This window comes from Microcaecilia unicolor, chromosome 6, assembly GCF_901765095.1.
Source record: "Microcaecilia unicolor chromosome 6, aMicUni1.1, whole genome shotgun sequence".
NCBI lineage: Eukaryota > Metazoa > Chordata > Amphibia > Gymnophiona > Siphonopidae > Microcaecilia > Microcaecilia unicolor.
This window is the reverse complement of record NC_044036.1, coordinates 149,783,184-149,805,559: the sequence shown is the minus strand read 5'-3', so window position 1 is coordinate 149,805,559 and position 22,376 is coordinate 149,783,184. Positions and strand designations below refer to the sequence as shown.

Here is a 22,376-nt window from a genome sequence, read left to right as displayed (position 1 = left end):
GAACGCTCGGGGGTCATTTTACTAATGTGCGCTGAAAAATGGCCTGCGGTAGTGTAGAAGTGCGTTTTGGACGCACGCAGAATTATTTTTCAGCGCACCTACAAAATAATGCCTTTTTTCTTTTTGCTGAAAACGGACGTGCGGCAAAATCAAAATTTTATCGCCAGCCATAGACCTAACGGTAAAGAATTTGGGCGGTAATGACCTATGCGTGTCACATGCCAATTGGCACACGTCCGCTACGCGCACCAGAAAATAAAAAATATTTTTCAGACGCACGTATCGGACGCATGCCAAAAATGAAATTCGCACAAGAGCAACGCGACTTAGTAAAAGGGGCCTTTGGTTTCTAGTATCCACAAAATGTTTCCGTTAAGATATTTCAACTTCACTCGTATTCATAGTTCACACAAACTATATTTGAGAAATTTTATTTAAAAAAACCCTCAGTGATTCTACCATACCAAATTTACTTTAGCAAAGCACAGAAAAAAATAAAGGGAGGTTTATTTTGTCTTGGGACTGTTGTTATCACCTGTGCTCAGGAGCCACAAAGAGCTATTAATTTAAGAATATTCATAGCAAAATGTTATCAAATATATTAGCCTCCACCTAAGACCCCGATTCACTAAGTGTTATCCCCACCGAGAATGGCAGAAATACTAAAGTTCTGTTTCACTTAAGACCTAATGTTACTCTGAAAACTAAATTTATTTGAACATCTGCTGTCCAGCAATTCTGGCCCACGGATCAATTTTTTTTAAATTTTCATCCAAGGCATCTTTCAACACACCTAACTTAGGGGTCCTTTTACAAAGATGCGTTAAAAAGTGGCCTGCACTACTTTTAGCGTGATTTTCCGGTATGTTCAGGCCACCTCTTAGTACGTCTGCATAAATGCCAAAATTCTATTTACTCAGTCTCGCTATACTCAATTTCACATAAAGCACGTTATATCACGAAGGTCTAAATGATCAGAAGCCCTTTAATAGGATCATCAGATCAGCGTACCTGCCTCTATAGTGGCTAATGATTATTATGAGCCAAGCATATTTAAAGAGACAGTATCGCAATGGAGTGGAGGAGTGGCCTAGTGGTTAGGGTGGTGGACTTTGGTCCTGAGGAACTCAGTTCGATTCCCACTTCAGGCACAGGCAGCTCCTTGTGACTCTGGGCAAGTCACTTAACCCTCCATTGCCCCAGGTACAAATACCGTATTTTTCGGACTATAAGACGCACTTTTTTCCCCCAAAATTTGGGAGGAAAATGGGGGGTGCGTCTTATAGTCCGAAGGTAGCGTTTTCGGACCTCCGTTCCAGTACTTACATGATTCCATGTGCCCTGGTGGTCTAGTGACGTCGGGGCAGGAAAGAGCCCCCTCTTTCCTGCCCATCGCGCTGCTCTCCGTGCTCCTCAATGCTTTCTGACGGTCTCGGCGAGATTCAAAATGGCCGCCGATAATCTCGGCGGCCATTTTGAATCTCGCCGAGACCATCAGAAAGCATTGAGAAGCACGGAGAGCAGCGCGATGGGCAGGAAAGAGGGGGCTCTTTCCTGCCCCGACGTCACTAGACCACCAGGGCACATGGAATCATGTAAGTACTGGAACGGAGGTCCGAAACCCGGACAAGACGCACCGGAGCAGAGCACCTAGGTTTTAGAGGAGGGAAAGAGGAAAATTTTTTTTTTCCTCTTTCCCTCCTCTAAAACCTAGGTGCGTCTTATGGTCCGGTGCGTCTTATAGTCCGAAAAATACGGTAAGTACCTGTATAAAATATGTAAGACGCACTGAGCCTGCCATGAGTGGGAAAGCGCGGGGTATAAATGTAACAAAAAAAAAAATCCTCATCAATCCAAATTTTCGACTTTTTACTTATTTGTGCATTATAATATTCACTTATATCATGTATCTTATTTTTTCCACATTTATTGTTGTCTTTAAACTCCAAATTAGTGCCTAGCTTTTCAGCCACTGTAGACAATACATAATGGAGACCCCATGTCACCGACATAGATCCATGTTTCGCTAAAACGCTGTTTCAAGATAGTCTCCAAAAACTGTTTTCTTATAAGCGGTTTCTAAAATTCTATTTACGGCATTAATGGCCAGGCATTAAGTTCCAACACAACAAAACTAAAGCACGTAATGGACATAACACAACTCTTCCATTATACGATTCACTAATGTGGCTGTACCACATGAACTTTATCTTACCCACAATATCACTTTGTATTTGTTTACACCGGAGTCTGCAAACGCGTCTCCGGTACTATGTAAGCCACATTGAGCCTACAAATAGGTGGGAAAATGTGGGATACAAATGTAACAAATAAAATAAATAAATTAGCGCTTAGCCATTTACCAGGTGAGCCCTTGCTTCCTCCTATTTACTTGTCAGTAAGGGCTCGTGTAAGAACCCCGCAGTAATCGGCAGCGCACGGCAACGTGGCCACACTGCCGATTACCGCCGGAAACGCCCCCCCATGGAAGAAAAGAGAAAAGTTATTTTGGACCACAGGAAACTGTGCACACCCAGTGCTTTTTTTTGTGCCGGTACGCGCCGGTACGGTGTACCGGCACCTTTTTCCTGAGGTCCCGCTCTCATCCGTTCCTGCTCCAATGATTCTCCTCTCTCCCCTCCCCTGCCCTCCCTGTCCAGCGATTCTCTCTCTCCTCCCCTGCCCTCCCTGTCCAGCATGTCCCCTCTCTCCCCTGCCCTCCCCAAGTCGCGGCGAACCAGTCCGGAAGTGAAGGCAGCAGTGAGGCAGGCACGCAGCAGGTAGGTTCGTCTTCATCTCCTCTCGCATTGCTTCCCTCTCGGCGCGTCCGCCTGGCACCTTTTTTTTTGCCCCCCCCCCCCCCCCCCCCCGGCGAGTCCTGCATTTCCTCTCAGTCCCCTACTTACTTTTTTTTTTTTTAAGACTCTGCAGCATGACCGGTGCAGGCAGTGATTAAAAGAGGCTGTCAGCGTCGGAGCTTCCCTCTGTGAGTCCCGCCTATGTTGTTTCAACTTCCTGTTTCCGCATAGGCGGGACTCGCAGAAGGAAGCTCCGACGCTGACAGCCTCTTTCAATCACTGCCTGCACCGTTCGCGCTGATGAGTCCGACGTTGGCAGGCAGTGGAGAAGGAGGATGGGCTAGAAGAAGAATCGCTGGACATGGGAGAGGGGAGGGCAGGGGAGAGAGGAGAATTGCTGGACATGGATGGGAGGGCAGGGGAGAGAGGAGAATCACTGGGCATGGAAAAGAGGAGGATCACTGGGCATGGAAAAGAGGAGAATCGCTGGACATGGATGGGAGGGGAGGGCAGGGGAGAGATGAGAATCGCTGGACATGGATGGAGAGAAAAACAGGAGATAGAGGAGAATTGCTGGACATGGATGGATGGATGGAGGGGTTGGCAGGGAGAGAGGAGAAATGCTGGACTTGGGTGGAGGAGAGGGAAGAGAGAATTATTGCTTTATATGGATACAGGGGAGGGAAGAGAGGAGAAATGCTGGACATGGATGGAGGGATGGAAAGAAAAAAGAAGATGCACATGGATGGAGATGAGGGAAAGAGGAGAAAAACTGCACTTGGATGGAGAAAATAGACAAAAGCTGGATCCACGTTATACCTCCTCCAGTCAATTCCATGGAGGAGGACCCAGCTTTTACTTATGGATGTATGGAAAGAAATTAAAAAGAAATGAGGAAAGTAAAGAAATAAATGGAAAGGAAGCTCTGGAAATGGAGTTAAGGGAACAGACAGAGAGCAGCAGAATCAGAGACTGGGATGGATAGAAAAACAAAGTCACCAGACAACAAAGGTAGAAAAAATGTTTTTATTTTCATTTTAGTGTTTGAAATATGTCCAATTTGAGAATTTACATCTGCTGTCTTATTTTGCACTGGGTATACTGGGGCTGTAACAGCTTACAGAAATTATTTCTGATGAAAGAAATCACATTATTTTTTTCTCCTATACTAGTATAATATTTTCAATGAAGTCTGTTTATATGTGCCATAGCTGGCATAAGGGGTATGGCTAATGTGGGTGTGGCTATCATAGGGGTGGAGCCATGTGTGGTGACCCCGCCCATAACGAGTACCGGCACCTTTTTTTCTACAAAAAAAGCACTGTGCAAGGTGCACACTTTTGTGTAGTCACTTTGTACTTCTGTACATGAGGCCTTTTAAGAGTCAAATATCTGCACTGAAGTACAAATTTCTTTTTAGTTCCTTACAATGTATAGTTTGGACTGTTTTCTAAAGTACTTATTTAAATAGCCATACTGCTCCAATATGTAAATGATAATTGGTTAAAAACAAATCATTCAATAATAACTGAAATAAGGCAACCTATAACTTCTCATCTCAAAAGCTACCACAGGGAAAGGGAAATGGGACTTGATATATTGCCTGTTTGTGGTTTTTACAACTACATTTAAAGCAGTTTACATAATGAGGCATATTTTCAAAGCACTTAGCCTCCCAAAGTTCCATAGAAACCTATGGAACTTAGCCTCCCAAAGTGCTTTGAAAATAAGCCTTTATAGTATATAAAGGTACTTATTTGTACCTGGGGCAATGGAGGGTTAAGTGACTTACCCAGAGTCACAAGGCACTGCAGTGGGAACTGAACCAAGTTCCCCTGGATCAAAGTCCACTGCACTAACCACTAGGCAGCAAGCTGGAAACTAAACTAAAACCTGCTGCCATAATACTGCTACCTCAGTAACAGGAATGTACATAATGGAATTTATCCAATCCAAACACCACCCACATGTGTAACTCTTTAGTTAGACTGTGACCGAGTTCCCAAAACATTTTTCTCACACTACTCCAACAGTAAAATGTCCACTATCCACTGCAATGTCAAAATACAAAATACCTTATTTTTGACACCCCTGTTTACCACGTAGGAAAAGTAGACGAGAGGGTAACAGCAAACCAGGAACAAAGGAAGAGGAGATGCAAAGTCACGTCAAAAAATTTCACAGAAAAGCCATGTTTTGATTAGTCTTTTGAACTTAGGAAAATATGGTTCCTGCCCGTCTCTTAAATAGGAGGTATTAGAAGCATAGTAACATAGTAAATGACGGCAGATAAAGACCTGAACAATCCATCCAGTCTGCCCAACAAGATAAACTCATTTTACATGGTATGTAATACTTTATATGTATGTCCGAGTCTGATTTGTCCCTGCATTTCTCGGGGCACAGACCGTAGAAGTCCGCCCTGCACCAGTTTTATTCTCCGAATACCGGCGCCACCACCCAATGTCCGCTAAGATTCCATAGATCCATTCTTTCTAAACAGGATTCCTGTGTGTTTATCCCACGCATGTTTGAATTCCATTACCGTTTTCATCTCCACCACCTCCCACGGGAGGGCATTCCATGTATCCACCACCCTCTCCGTGAAAAAATACTTCTCGACATTACTCCTGAATCTGTCCCCCTTCAACCTCAATTCATGTCCTCTAGTTCTACCACCTTCCCGTCTCCAGAAACGAGCAGCGCACCAAACAAAGGTGCTCCTCTTGCTGCAAACCCTACGCAAGATCAGAGCTGGGGTTAGGGTTGTGCCAAGCCATGGAGAGAAATGAAGGGCCCCTTTTACCAAGCTATGGCAAAAGGGGGCTTGCGCTGGCATTGATGCGTGTTTTGATGCACACCGAGGCCCCCTTTTACTGCAGTGGGTAAGAGGTAGGTCTTCCTTTTAAAGAAATGGCTGTGCAGCAAGTGAAGCACTTGCCACATGGCCATTTCGGGGGGGGGGGGGGAGCCCTTACCGCCAACCACTGAGATGGCGGTAAGGGCTCCCGTGCTAACCTGGCAGCGAGCGGCACTGCCCAATTGCCACCAGGTACACATCGGATATGATGGCGTGCTGGGGGCGGGAAGTACCGCCGGGCTGCAGCGGTTGCCTGGTGGTACTTCCTTTTTAGCGAGTGGTAAGCCACGCTGGATTTACCGCTGCTTTGTAAAAGGGGCCCTAAGTGCTTAATCACGAACAGGCACATAAGCACCGCCATACTGGGAAAAGACCAAGGGTCCATCAAGCCCAGCATTCTGTCTCCGACAGTGGCCAAGTCAGGCTTCAACAACCCAGCAAACCCCCCCTCCCCCCCCCCCAAAAAAAAAAAATATATATATATATATAATTTTTTAATAATGTTCAATGGACTTTTCCTTCAGAAATCTCTCCAAATCCCCTTTAAACTCCGTAAGGCCAGCTGCTGTCACTACATTCTCCGGCAACGAGTTCCAGAGTCTAACTACACGCTGAGTAAAGAAAAACTTTCTCCTATTTGTTTTAAATCTACCATATTCTAGCTTCATCTTGTGTCCCCTGGTTTTGTTGTTGTTTGAAAGTGTAAACAAACGCTTCACATCTGTCCGCTCTACTCCACTCATTATCTTGTAGACTTCTATCATATCACCCCTCAGCTGCCTTTTCTCCAAGCTGAAGATCCCTAACCTTCTTAGCCTTTCCTTACAGGGAAGTCGTTCCATTCTTTTTATCACTTTCGTCGCCCTTCTCTGCACCTTCTCCAATTCCTTTATATCTTTTTTGAGATGTGGCGACCAGAATTGGACACAATATTTGAGGTGCGGTCGCACCATGGAGCGATACAACGGCATTATAACATCCTCGTGTTTTTTTCCATCCCTTTCCTAATAATACTCAACATTCTATGCGCTTTCATAGCCGCCGCAGCACACTGAGCAGACGTTTTCAATGTCTTATCAACGATGACTCCCAGATCCCTTTCTAGGTCTGTGATTCCGGAACCTTGCATGACATAGCTGTAATTCGGGTTCCTCTTACCCATATGCATCACTTTGCACTTGTCAACATTGAACTTCATCTGCCACTTGGCACCATGCATTAATATAAATGCCAGAAACGCCAAACACACTAAGGAGTGTTCCCTATGAAGGAAAATGCTGGCCAAGGAGTAGGGACCAAAAGCTGAGTCTTTATTGCCAATGACCAGATATAAAAGACTCAACACAGTTCCGTGTTTCGGCAAATGGTATGCCTGCCTCAAGAGTCAACTTATCTGTGTCAATTGTGGATATATTTTCTGTTGTGCAACCTTGTAGCTGGAAAGCTACTTTTGCTAAATCGTCCAGTAACAGCTCAAAACGCACAGCACCAAGAATATCGATTAAAGCAAAACCGTGTTGAGTCTGTTATATCTGGTCATTGGCAATAAAGATTTTACCTACTCAGCTTTTGGTGTCCCACCTGGATTAACAGAAATGTTAACACACAGCCTGCATTAGAAACACAGTGGGAACTCCCCCACTAGGGGACACGTTAAATTTGCAGCTACAATGTGGTAAATTTCCACCTTAAGCTGTATTAACTAGAAATTTTTATAATTTAGTAGAAGGGCCCCTCAGTTGCAGAAAGTTCCATGAGTGGGTACCTCAGCTAGGGTTACCATATTTTGTCCCCCAAAAAGGAGGACACATGCCCCGCCCCACCACACAAACCCACCCCCTTTCATGCTCTCGCTCTGCCCCCTTTCTCACCCTCACTCCGCCCCATCACATTTTCCCCTCCCCCCTGTCACACCCCCCGTCACCCCCTCCCCTTACCTTACTACTGCCCTGGTGGTCTAGTGACCTCTTCAGGGCAGGAAATAGCCCCCTCTTTCCTGCCCGGAGCGCTGCCCTGCATGCATCCTTCCTGTTGCTGATCTCGGCGCAGATTCAAAATGGCCGCCGAGAGTTGAAGTCTCGCGAGGTCACTTCAACTCTCGGTGGCCATTTTGAATCGGCGCCGAGATCAACAACAGAAAGGATGCATGAAGGGCAGCACTCCGGGCAGGAAAGAGGGGGCTATTTCCTGCCCCGAAGGCGGAAGAGGTCACTAGACCACCAGGGCAGTAGTAAGTAAGGGGAGGCTAGCAATCTGCCCGTTTGTCCAGAAATCCAGGCAAATGGGCAGATTGGCAAAACCTGCCCAGTTGCTCGGACATGTCCTCAAAAAGAGGACATGTCCGGGTAAATCCGGACATATGGTAATTCTAACCTCAGCCCTATAGTACTACATAAGAATTCGATAACTCGACAAGTAATACAGGTTGGAATTATGGCTCAGGTCTTCTACTTCCTGTGTCAACAAGGACTGGGGGCGCTGTGGAGGAAACATCTATAGCACCTGTGCAGGAAGTTAGTCATCAGGAAGCCAGTAGGTGATGTTTTTGGCTTATGTCTGTCCAGTTCTGGAAGCAGCCTTGGTGTGTGTGGATTTTCACTGCAACAACCGTATTAATATGATTTTGGAAAAGATTTCAAAGAATGCCTGAAAAGAAAGGCTCATGATACAAAAACTAAGCCTTAGTTCTGACTAAGCTGGAAACTCTAGCGAGCAGGAGGAAACAGTGGGTTCAAAAAAAAAAAAAAACATGCACAGCTGTAGAAGACTATTTTCAAAGCCATTTACAGAGACAAAAACAAAAAGTGATAATTAGCTATCTGAAAATCATGCTCCCTGTCTAAAATATGCACGTTATTCCACTGTGCACATACTTTTTGCAGCATTTAGAGAAATTGTTCCCATTACAGGTCAAGAAGGAAAACACCATATCTAGGCTGAATTTTCTAATCTATTTAAACAAGAACCCATGCAACACACATAGTAACATAGTAAATGACGGCAGATAAAGACCTGAATGGTCCATCCAGTCTGCCCAACAAGACAAACTCATTTTACATGGTATGTGATACTTTATATGTATACCTGAGTTTGATTTGTCCTTGCCATTTTCAGGGCACGGACCGTAGAAGTCTGCCCAGCACTCTTCTCATACTAAAAGTTCTGAAGCTAACATTGAAGCCCCTTAAAATTTACACTCCAGCCCACCCCTATCTATTCAGTCACAATCAGGGCATAGACCGTAGAAGTCTGCCCAGCTCCTATTTTGTTTCCCAATTACCAGCATCGCCACCCAATCTACGCTAAGATTCCGCGGAACCATGCCTTCTAAACAGGATTCCTTTGCGTTTATCCCATGCATATTTGAATTCCATTACTGTTTTCATCTCCATCACCTCCCGTGGGAGGGCATTCCATGTATCTACCACTGTTTCCATGAAAAAAAATCACATGCAAATGTCCACTTGACCTCTGTACCTATGTCAAGTTTCAGAGCAAAAGTAGGCACCATCTTTTGCTTTGAAAAGCAGCAATGACTTTGATCCAAAGGAGTTTAAAAACTGTCACATAAAAGTCACACAGTATGAGAAACAAGACCATAGTTTTATTATGGCTAGCCTTTATATAGCCTTGTTATAAAGATCACTGCAGTCTCCTTTGGACTTTTCATCCCCAGTGGCAGAGTCCTTAATGCAGAGAAAATGAAAGCTCTGGATTTTATTGTTTTTATTTTCCTTGTCAGAGACAAAAACAGGTGACGTTGGAAAATAAAGACCGCTCAGTTCCACCTACTTTGCCGATTAGATACCATTTCCTAAGCAGGCACAGGTTTCACGCTCTGTGGTCTTTTTCTTCCCTGCCACTAATACCCTCCCTAATTCTAGGATCTTTCTGTACTTTGCACACAAAATTACACAAATAGGGTTACAGAAAACTGGCAGTTACAGGTGTAACTGGTAAATTAGGTGCTAATTAGCACCAGCAATACTTGAAGTTAATTGATGCTAATTGGCAATAATTTGATGTTTTGTGTTTAGCTGCACTTAGTCATTTTATAAACTTAGTGCTAAAAATCAATGGCGTTTAACTTTAAGGGGGCATGTGCATGGGATGAGAGGGGTATGGGCAGGTAAGAGGTGTGCCAAATATTATGCAACTTCTAGAATGATGTCAGTTACACCAGCCATGGACATGGCTAGGGTTTCTATACGTCCGGATTTCCCAAGACATGTCCTCCTTTTCAGGGGACTGTCTGGGGTCCAGGTGTTTTTTTCCAGCCTGCCCGTTTGTCTGGGTTTCTGGGCGGGTGGGCTAATGAGCAGGCTTCAAGGTGCCCTCCCCAAAATGTAGCTTAACGCACCCTGGTGGTCTAGTGGTGGCCTCTGTTTGCCTTCTCCCTCCCTCGTGACCACAACATGACCACTCTGTGCCTGCCCCGCCATGGTACCACTCAAAGGCCCTCCCCAGGCCTACCTTTAGAAGCCCTGGTGATCGAGTAGCCTCTTCATAACAGGAACAATCCCCAGTCATCACAGCTGCTGTGATTTCCTGTGGCAGATTCTCGAGACTGCCGCAGGAGGTCATGGCAGCCATGTTGACTAAAGAGCAGGCATGGACTGGAGTGCCTGGGGATCATTCCTGCCCCGAAGAGACCACCAGAACACCAAGACTTCTAAAGGTAGGCCAACGGAGGGCCTATGGGTTTGTCAGGGGGTGAGGGGAGGGGTAACTGTAAATTCAAATTTCAGGTGCAGATTCAGTTTTGGCTGAATAATGGCAGAGTTGGCTTTGGTTAATAGTGGCAGAGTTGTGCGCCAAACTTTATTTTTCATTTATTTAACATTTATATTCTGCTGTTATCCAGATTGGAGCACAACATCAGCACACAACTGTGGAATGCACTACCAGAGGCCTTAAAAATAATGCACGACTTAACAGCCTTCCGGAAGTTACTAAAGACCAACCTGTTCAAGAAGACATACCATAATGAACCATCATAAACTACCTACATCAAAACTCTATCAGAACCAGATAAAGCCAAATTCTTTACACCTGACTGCATCAATTTGTCACCAATGAACATTAAGGCATTACCCCTTTATCTCTTATGTCTGAAATGAACTGTTTATCCAACTTATTTTATAATTTACCTTAACATTTATGAACTTTAATGTAACAATACTTCGTATTTCTCATTCCGGAAATGGCGATCGCCATTACGGCATAATGTAAGCCACATTGAGCCTGCAAAAAGGTGGGAAAATGTGGGATACAAATGCAAAAAATAAAATAAAATATACACACATAATAAAATCACATCAAATTTCAAACATACACACAAAAAATAAAATCAGACTTGTCACAACGCTGTGTCCACATTATACTGAAATCAGCTCCGAGCCTGCATGACAAAATGCTGTTTTAATAGTTTCTTAAACAGAACCAAGTTCTTCTGCCTCCTGAGGGTAACTGATAGTTTATTCCACTCCACTGGACCCGCTATAGAATAAATCCTCCTTCTTGTGTATTCCAGTCGAGCGAGCCAAAAACCAGGCACTTCCAATGTATAAGAGTTCTGAGAGAGAGAAGCCCGTTTTGGATGATTCCAATGAAGACAATCCAATAAGTATTGTGACGATTTCCGATATAGACTCTGATGCACCATCACTAAAAGTTTAAACCTCATCTGACCGCACCTTGAGTATTGTGTTCAATTCTGGTTGCCACATCTCAAGAAAGATATAGTAGAATTGGAAAAAGTGCAGCGAAGGGCGACTAAAATGATAGCGGGGATGGGACGACTTCCCTATGAAGAAAGACTAAGGAGGCTAGGGATTTTCAACTTGGAGAAGAGACGGCTGAGGGGAGACATGATAGAGATATATAAAATAATGAGTGGAGTGGAACAGGGGGATGTGAAGTGTCTGTTCACGCTTTCCAAAAATACTAGACCCGGGGGCATGCGATGAAACTACAGTGTACTAAATTTAAAACAAATCAGAGAAAATTTTTCTTCACCCAACGCATAATTAAACTCTGGAATTCGTTGCCGGAGAACGTGGTGAAGGTGGTTAGCTTAGCAGAGTTTAAAAAGGGGTTAGACGGTTTCCTAAAGGACAAGTCCATGAACCACTACTAAATGGACTTGGGAAAAATCCACAATTCCAGGAATAACATGTATAGAATGTTTGTACGTTTGGGAAACTTGCCAGGTGCCCGTGGCCTGGATTGGCCGCTGCCGTGGACAGGATGCTGGGCTCAATGGACCCTTGGTCTTTTCCCAGTGTGGCATTACTTATGTACTTATGGTACAGATAGCCATCGCAATTTCTGAAGGAAAGGAGAAACATGTTCATGTTTGGACAAACCACACAACAAGCGGTCTGTAGAATTCATCACAACCTGCAAAAAATGAATATGCACTGCAGGCAATCCAACATAACCAATATTACAATAATCCAGGCCCGACAAAATTAAACTCTGCAAGACTTGTTGAAAGTCACTTTGCGAGATCAATCAAACATAACTTAAAAAAGGACTTCTTAACCACAGATTGGACCTGGGTTGAAAAGGACACTGTGGAATCCAAAACCCCCAAATTTTTCACCACTGAAGAAATCTTAATAACAGTATTAGATAACACAATTTCAGTTGGAATTGAACAAGAGATTCATTTGTAACCAACAGTATTTCGGTTTTTGACACATTAAGAGTCAATTGACAGTTCTCAAAGCATCCCGGACCCACACATACCGAAGAAGCCAACAAGATGGCAGATCACCATACTGTGTATGAATCCACACAAAAGATCAACTTCACCAATAAGAATAGCAGTTAAACAACACAATGTCCGCCAGTGAAGACCAAAATATATGACTTCTCAAAAAATGGGGAAAATGTCTCATACATTCCTGTGGCAACACTCTCACTTTTCAGGTGCACACAGCGTAAAATGTAATCATAGACACAAATAAAAAAAACCCTTAGTGAAATACCACTACTCTTATGGGACTGCATGACAGTGTTTCTGGAAGCAAGGAAGTACCACCCTTCATTTGAACTGGACAGCAGGTTAAGATAAGTGATTTGAATTCTTGCTGTCAGTTTGGGCGTTCAAAAGTGAAGAATGTAATTACATATATATTTTTATACATTTTTTTGCATATTTAAAAAACAAAAAAAAGCATCTAAGGGTTTTTTTTATGTCTATGATTTATGTCTATGCAGACGATGTCACAATCTACATCCCATTCAAAGACGATCTAACTGAAATCACAAATGAAATCAAACACAGCGTCCAAATAATGAATTCATGGGCGGATGCATTCCAACTAAAGCTAAACGCAGAAAAAAACACAATGTCTCATTCTCTCCTCACAATATAACACGAACAAACCCACCACCATAAACACCCCAGACTATACACCCTTCCTGTTTCAGACAGTCTGAAAATTCTCCGAGTTACAATTGACCGAAATCTCACACTTGAAAGCCATGCAAAAAATACAGCAAAGAAAATGTTCCACTCAATGTGGAAACTCAAAAGAATAAAACCTTTCTTCCCAAGGGAAATATTCCGCAGCCTGGTACAATCAATGGTGCTAAGCAACCTAGACTACTGCAATGCTATCTATGCCGGATGCAAAGAACAAATCATTAAGAAACTCCAAGCTGCCCAAAACACAGCAGCTAGACTCATATTTGGAAAAACAAAATACGAAAGCACCAAACCCCTAAGAGAAAAACTACACTGGCTCCCACTAAAAGAACGAATTGCGTTCAAAGTTTGCACCCTGGTCCACAAAATAGTTTACGATGAAGCCCGGTCTATATGTCAGACCTCATAGACTTGCCAACTAGGAACACAAAAAGATCAGCACGCACATTCATGAATCTCCACTATCCCAGCTGCAAAGGACTTTAATATAAATCCACATATGCATCCAGCTTCTCCTACATAAGCGCGCAACTTTGGAATGCACTACCAAAGATCATAAAAACAATGCACTACCTAACAATCTTCCGAAAACTACTGAAAACCAAACTGTTCAAAAAGGCATATCATAATGATCCATCCTAAATACTAGACAACTAGACTCTACATGAACTAGACAAAAGCGAAATCTCCACACTAGACTGATAACCTATGTGCTACTAATGAAAATTACGCAATATGCACTACCACTTTATTTCACATACCGGAAATGAACTTTCTATAGTTGATTGTCTAACTTATTCTATAATTCACTTTATCATTTAGGAACTTCAATGCAATACCACTTTGTGTTCTACTTTACCATTTATGCACCTTAATGCAATACCACTTGTATTTCTCTATCCGGAAATAGCGATCGCCATTACGGCACAATGTAAGCCACATTGAGCCTGCAAATTGGTGGGAAATGTGGGATACAAATGCAACAAATAAAATACATAAATAAATGATTACTTTTTGCACTGTGTGCACCTGAAAAGTGAGAGTGTTGCCACAGGAGTGTATGAGACATTTTTCCCATTTTTTGAGAAGTCATATATTTTGGTCTTCACTGGCGGACATTGTGTTTAGATCACCATATCGCCCATTACCAGAAATTTTACAGTGGGAAAGCGCGGGGTACAAATGTAATAATAATAATAATAATAAATGCAACTATACTATAAAGTGCACGCAAGAACAGCAGGGAACACCTCCGACATGCTGATGCTTCTCCCACATTAAAATCCCCTTCGCATTTGTGTGCAAGATAAGTTAGGGAAGGGAAAGGGAAATGGGACTTGATATACCGCCTTTCTGAGGTTTTTTTTTTTTTTTGCAACTACATTCAAAGCAGTTTACATATATTCAGGTACTTATTTTGTACCAGGGGCAATGGAGGGTTAAGTGACTTGCCCAGAGTCACAAGGACCTGCAATGGGAATCGAACCCAGTTCCCCAGGATCAGTCCACTGCACTAATCACTAGGTAACTCCTCCACTAGCAACATTCCATGTAGAATCTCAAATAGGGAAAGGGGAAATGGGACTTGATATACCGCCTTTCCGAGGTTTTTGCAACTACATTCAAAGCGGTTTACACCAGGTACTTATTTTGTACCTGGGGCAATGGAGGGTTAAGTGACTTGCCCACAGTCACAAGGAGCTGCAGTGGGAATCGAACTCAGTTCCCCAGGATCAATGTCCACTGCACTAACCACTAGGCTACTCCTCCACTCCTAGGCCATGTTCCTAAATCTGTTACCTGCACAATGGCAAATTTGTGCCAATTAGTGCTTGCTAATGCCAATTATTGGTACCTATTGCCAATTAATTATGTTGCACTTGCAACTGATCTTATTCTGTAACTGCATGTCCAAACTGCATGCCTAACTCTGGGTGCCACATAGAATTTTGGGGGAACTCCTTTTAGGGTACTATTTGCTGAATATATTGACTACTTTCAAAATGAGTGACCTGGTACAGGACTTGTTTTATTAATTACTTTTATGTGTTTATTATGTATGTAATTATGTAAACTGCATCGCTCAGACTGGGTCTGTTTTGTGGCATATAACTATGGTTTTTAAAAGTTCTTAAATGTACAGAATTTACTGTCAACTTGATACATACGTTTATCAGCGAAGTATCATCGTATCTTATTTTCAGCCACAAACGTTTTGCTTAAGAAATCCAAAATGCCAAGACCTAACAGGTTATATTTGTTATCTGGAATTAATTTAAACCCTTTGCTGGGGAACCTAAGGGAAAGAAAGGTATGAATGTTTCATTATGCAACTCAACAGGTGTTCCAGTTTATTATTACAGTATATGCATTTCTGAACTCTCCCAATCATATTACCTTCACAACGTACAGCAACAATTTCCTGGCTCATTTTAAAATCCTGAAACTGAAAAGTGCATGCCATTTAAACAAGCCTGTTCTGGAAGCCTGCTAAATGTCTATACACAGATACAAAATGCCCTTTTCACTTAAAGGATATTTCTGTCATCTTGCAGAACTACAAAACCTGAAATATTATGGAGTTCCTTCCTCTCACCAGCACAGAAATTTCCTATTTAAAGAAAGAACAAAACACTAAAAGATATATCTATTGTGCAGTTTAACTTAATAAGGATTTTTTAAATGATAATTTATCTTTGTTTTGTACATAACGCCTACAATATACACGTCAGATCTCTTGTTCTATTCTTTTTGAAGACAGCTGGAAGATTTGGGAAAGTTGTTTAACATAAAATAAGCCTGCTACATTTTAAGTACTCCAACCCTGAATTTACCAGGAAATTCCACTGGGGTCACACTGAAATATTTATATTGCCTTCCCAAAAGCATCAGTTACCAGATCAAAGCGTTTTACTAAACAGCTCTGCTGTTAAACCTCAAAACTGTTGCAGGCTTAGAATTGCTTACAGAATTGCCTTTTCACCATCATCTTTATTGTGTTTAAAGCAAACTAAAAACTCATGGATGGTAAAAAATGTTAAAAGCGTTAAGTTCAATCACAACAGAGATCCACCCTACCCTCTGCTCGAATAAATCAATCAAAAACATCCTTACTGCATTTTTTGGGTTCATTACTTTAGCTCACCATAAACTGAAAAGGGTAAGTCATTTTTCTGGAAAATAATGATCTTTGCAAAAGCTTTTTTTTTTTTTTGTGACCGAGCTAAAAACAGCTTACTTCCCAAAAGCAGGTCTGTTAATCATTGCTGGACTATGTTCTCACCAGAAAAAATCCAACAGGAAACAGAAAACCAAGCACTAGTGAAAATTATAGAGACAGGACATCCCGGTGAAGCTGGCCTATTCGGTAGCTGATAGTTGTGAAGAGGAGAAGAGTATTTACGTGGTACAAAATTCTTATTCTCTTCCCTTAGCCTGTGACCCCCCCCCCCCCCCCCCAAAAAAAAAAAAAAAAAAAAACACCCTGGAGAAACAGAACTACTAACATCTGTATGAGAAAGAGCCAGGATCTTCCTCTGGATGTCCGGAGGGCTCAATTATTGGGTGACAGCTCTGGAGATGTGTTGTACCACCTACATAGCTCACTAGTTCAAGATTCCACTGGGGCACTGTGTATTTTCTTTCACAGTTACCACTATTTCATTTTCTTAAATTCTGTCTTCTGTGTGGATTACAGAGAGACTATAAGAATCAAATGCACACAAAAACAGTCACTTGGCGAACCAGTATCTCTAACTTAGATTGTGAGCCCTCCTGGGACAGAGAAATATCCAGCGTATCTGAATGTAACTCACCTTGACCTACTACTGAAAAAGGTGTGAGCAAAATCCAAATAAATAAATAAATCGTATCAACACTAGGTAGGATCTGTCATCCAGCCAAAATGTTCTGTACCATATGTTTGATAAATAAGTTGCACACGAGTGAACTTCGTGCCTTGTTTATACAGAACTGCCAGCAATTGCCAGATAACTAATCCTTCATTCCCACAGTCGTCCGCAGTTTTGCACGAGGAAACCCCCCTTGGCTTGCTTACCTTGTCTTACGGCTTTGATAGGGATGGGCTCCTTGCTGTTCTTGACGACTTCCAGAACGTCATAACGAGGTAAGCCTGACACCGGAGTCCCGGCCACCTCCAGGATCAGCTCTCCTCCAACTAATTTGCCATCGTTGAAATGCAGCGTTTCATCCTCCACCGGTCCCAGATATGGAAACTGGCCATGCTCTGCTCCACCCAGGACTGGCAAACTGAGCTCACCCTCGGAGCCCCTGCTCACCAAGCACTGATGCACTTTAGTCGTCCAGTGAGTTTTCTTTTGGATCACTTTAGCCATGCCGATTACAAAGGAATGCAAGTCATGGAGCAGCAGCAACAATCAGCTGTTTCATAGAAAATTATTTCAAAAGCCCGGATCAAATACAGAACAACAAAAAGTCTAACTTTCCTTTTGTAGCGCGCACTCAAGCCATCACAAAAGCAAAGTTCGGGGGAAGGGGCCCGATTCCCTTTGGTTTTTGTGGTTCTTTTTTGCAGCTCGTAGCTCTTTTAATTTCTATTCACCGCATTCTTTCGGGTCGTTTCGTTTGACTCGTATGCAACCAGAAAACTTCTCCTCCAGGTAAACCCAAGTTATCCGGCTGTATCACCCAGCGATGGCAAACAAAACCCTGGCAGCACTTCCCGAAGACGAAAGACAGGCACTGGTCGCCCTTTCCGGGTAGGCAAGAGAGTGAAAAAAAAGAAAAGAAAAAGGAACGGGAAAGTACTTTATCCACCTCGGACATCAGAGCTGCGATCCTGCCCGCGTACCGGGGCGGAGGGGGAGGGGCCCAGCCCCCGGCCAAGGCATTGCTTGTTCCGCTGTCCTTGCCCGAGGAGAGAGGGGAACTTGTTCTCGGCAGGGAGGCGCGAAGAAGAGCAAGCCGGCTTGGTAGCGCCCCCGTCACTCCTCACGTACCGGGGAGGGGCGAGAAAAGCGACTCTGTCGGTATTTGCAGCGGACGGCGCACAAAGACGGTCGGTAACGAACGGCTCCTCCACTTCCAGCCGCCGGTGCTTAGTCCCCGCCTCCCCTCCGGCCCGGCAACGCCCCCAGCCGGTCCGCCCCGCCCCTAGAACGTCTCCTAGCAACCCCCACAGGGGCCGTCGCCAAATTCCCAACCGGAGCCTGGGGGCGCGAGCCTGTGAGGGAGCGCGAGAGGGGGTGGGAAGGGTCTGTGAGAAGCTGCGGAGGGGGAGGGGCAGGCGCGCATTTGAGCTGAGGCCAGACGAGGAGGAGACGGCTACTGAAACTAAAGCATTAGCACTTCGGTCAGTGGGTCATTTGCTAAAAGCGTTTTGTAAGTGTAGTATACCGTAGTAACATAGTAGATGACAGCAGTCCTTGTTGGATTTTTTGTTGGATTATTTGTAGTAAATAATTAGCAGATTTTAGTACACACAGCTTCAGCTTTAGAAATGTTAATTTCTTTCTTCATCTCTCTCTCATTCACCCCTGAATAATTCACTGCTGAGTCACTTTAAAGTTGAAGTAACAAAACATCTGTTTACTCACAGTTTGTAGTTAGATTATAATCAGACAGGCTTATATATACATATTACTATACATTTGTATTATCAGCTCCTTCCATGTGCTTAGATGGTAATGGATGCTCACACCACCATAGATCCTCTCAGGTTAGGAGAGATCATGAGCTCCATGTGCTGCATCTGCTGCATCTACTGTGTGTAACCCCCACAGGAAGTTGCATAGCTGTGTGACCTCTCTAAGTAATTCACATCAGAGGTCACAGAGTAATCACAGAGAAATAATAGGTGACAGGCAATGCATGTAAAATACAATTACATTCCAACAAACCCCTTCTCATGCATAACTGTCATGCAATTATTTATTCATACAAAGTCCAAGCTTTATACGCAGATTCACAAAATGTTCTCTGGGTAACGGTTTGGTCATGATGTCAGCTGTCATCTCACTGGTGTGACAATAGTGTAGACTGATGACCCCTTCTTTCACCAACTCTCGCACGTTGTGGTATTTCGTTGCGATGTGCTTGGTGCGTGACTGAACCTTGTCATTCTGTGACAGTCGGATGCAGCTCTGATTATCTTCCATTATCTGGATTGGTCTCTGTTCAGCTATTCCAAAATCCAGCAAAAGTTTTTCAATCCACATCAGTTCTCTGCACGCTTCCGATACGGCCACATATTCAGCTTCTGTAGAAGACAAACTCACAATACTTTGTTTATGACTGGCCCATGAAATTTGTACATTTCCATACATAAACACATATCCACTTGTGGATTTATAATCAGAATGATCCCCTGCCCAATCTGAATCACAGTAACATATTAGTTTTGGATTACTATTGGCTGAAACCTTTAATTTACAATCAATGGTACCCTTTAAATACCTTACCATCCTTTTAACTGCAGTCCAATCTGATTTGGTAGGTGAGCTGACCCTTCTGCTCAAAATTCCTACTGCATTTGCTATATCAGCCCTGTATGTGGTAGTTAGATATAAAAGCTTACCTATGGCTGATCTATATTGGATGTTATCTGGTAAAGGTTCTCTTACTGTTTCATCCTTCAGAAAATCAGTGATCATGGGAGTGCTTACAACTTGGGCATCTTGCATACCTAAACTTTCAATAAGCTCATTTATTTTCTGCTTCTGGCTTAGAAGATAAGAACCATCATTTTGTTTCTCAATTTCTATACCAAGATAGTATGACACATTACCAAGTTCTTTTATCTCAACATTCTGGTTTAAACACTTTACAATGTCCTTGTACTCTTGCTCACTTTTGCTTGCAATGAGCAGATCATCAACAAAAGCTAAAATGTATGCATATTGTCCATTTGTGCACCTAGTGTACAAGCATTTATCTGCTTCACCTTGTTTAAATCCTAAATTTGTCAATATTTCATGCAATTTATCATTCCAACATTTTGCACTTTGCTTTAATCCATAAAGACCTTTGTTTAATTTACACACTAGCTGTCTTTGTTTTGTATTTATGAAACCTGTTGGCTGTTCCATGTACAAGTCTTCAGTTATATCTCCGTGAAGAAACGCTGTTTTCACATCAATGTGGTTGACTTGCATGCCTTTTGAGACTGCAATGCTCAGAAGTGTTCTTATTGTCGTGTGTTTCACTACAGGTGCAAACACTTCATCAAAATCTTCTCCATATTTTTGAAGATATCCCTTTGCCACTAATCTGGCTTTATACCTTTCCACTTTTCCTTGTGCATTCCTTTTTAACTTGAATACCCATTTGCATCCTATAGCTTTCTTGCCAGGAGGTAATTTTGTAAGAATCCAAGTATTATTTTTATCCAATGCATCAATTTCTTCTTGTGCAGCTTTATGCCATTCAGCAGCTTCTTCTGCTGGCATTTTCTCAATCTCATCCCATGTTAAGGGCTCTTGAGCTTCTGCTGACTTTGTTAGGTAAGACAGTCTTGGGGGTGGAACACCTTTGTTTTCCCTGGATGAGCGTCTGACAACAGGTTGGTCTGACCTTTCCGCATCCTCTAAATCTGAGAGTCCTTCTCCAATTGATTCCCCTTCTCCAACTGTACTGTCTTCTTCAATGATCCTTTCTGTGTCTGCTTCCTCTGCCTGTTCCTCGTTAGATACAGATGAGTTGCTTTCAGACATCTGCCTTGGTATGGCATTTATATACACTGGCATGTCTATTATGGTTCTAGTTTCATATTCTGGATGATAAGGCTCATCTGGGATAATCCAGCCTTTATCAACCCTTTTGTTTTCATCAAAATATGTAACATGTCTTATGCCAACAATGCCAGTTTTCAGATTCAAAATTCTATATCCTTTGTGTCCTGGAGCATAGCCAACTAAAATGCCCCTTTGTGTTGTGGAATCCAGCTTATGCCTTCTTTGCTTTGGTATATGAGCATATGCTGTACTTCCAAATGTCCTTATGTGTGACAGGTTTGGCTTCCTACCATGCCATGTCTCATGTGGTGTGCGCTCAGCGCCTTTAGTTGGCATTCTGTTTTGTAGGTACACTGCTGTGAGAATTGCTTCCCCCCATAGTCTTTTAGGGAGATTGCTATCTGACAGCATACATCTGGTCATTTCCACAATTGACCTAAATTTTCTCTCTGCAACAGAATTTTGCTCTGGTGTATAAGCTACTGTTGTGATATGTTGAATGCCTTCTTGTTCTAGAAATGTGCGCATGCTTTGTGAAGTGAACTCACCACCATTGTCGGTCTGAAGAACCTTTGGTTTTCTTTCAAATTTATTTCTCACCATGGCTACGTATTTCTTCAGCATGTCTGTGACTTGACTTTTTTCTTTCAGCAAATAGGCCACACAATATCTAGAGAAATCATCCAAGAATATTAGCACAAATCTGTTATTTCCCAATGATGGGATATTAAACGGTCCACATAAGTCACTGTGTATTAAGTCCAGCACTTTATTACTCCTATTTCCTGTGTATGCAGGAAATGAGGGTCTCACACCTTTTTGAGTAACACAGTCTATGCATTTCTCCATTTTACCAGCATTTGCACTTATCTGAATGCCTGTGGCTAGTTGCTTACTGTAAAGATCCTGGATCACCTTAGAATCACGATGTCCCAGGCGGCGATGCCAGATTTCCAGACTACATTTACCATCATTCTTCCTTACTTGCGCCATATGTGAGGCTTCACCTGAAATGTTCAGCTTATAAACATCATTATGCATAAAAGCTTCAGCATACACTTCATCATTTTTAGAGATTGTGCACTTACTGTTTTCAAAATGAATCGCAAATCCCTTCTTATCTAATGTAGATACACTAAGCATATTACAAACTGCTTGGGGAATATACAAGACATCACTTACAGGAATTTCTTTAACTTCATTAGACACTTTGCATTTTAAGAATCCAATACCTTTTGCTTGGATCTTAGCAGTCCCTGCGTTTGCAGTTTTAAGAATACCTTCCTCTGGACACATTTCCTGAAAGAAATCTTTACAATTGGTTAAATGGCATGTGCTCCCCGAATCCAAAATCCAAGTACTTTCATTTGAATTATTATTTACCATAGTCAAAGATTTTTCTGCCATTAGAAAGCCCTTGTGTTTATCTTTGTCCTTCATACATTTCCTGGTTTGAAAATTCTTTAGTTCCATTGGCTTAGGTGAGCTAGAGGGAGTGTTTTGTGTTTCCTTACACCATTTAGATACATGTCCCTCCTTTCCACATGAGTAGCAAATCAGCTTGCCCT

At 42.7% G+C, this 22,376-nt stretch overlaps 1 protein-coding gene across 26 annotated transcripts in view; it reads right to left on the bottom strand.

Annotated features, from left to right (window-relative positions):
* MAGI1 (membrane associated guanylate kinase, WW and PDZ domain containing 1) overlaps positions 1-18,121 on the bottom strand; it is a 526,393-nt gene extending 508,272 nt beyond the window's left edge. For all 26 annotated transcript variants that reach the window (XM_030205202.1, XM_030205208.1, XM_030205204.1 and 23 more), the window contains exon 1: positions 17,154-18,121. In XM_030205202.1, the coding sequence (XP_030061062.1) occupies positions 17,154-17,451 (298 nt within the window). In that variant the 5' untranslated portion in view covers positions 17,452-18,121. The remainder of the gene's footprint in view (positions 1-17,153) is intronic.
* Positions 18,122-22,376: the final 4,255 nt, after the last annotated feature.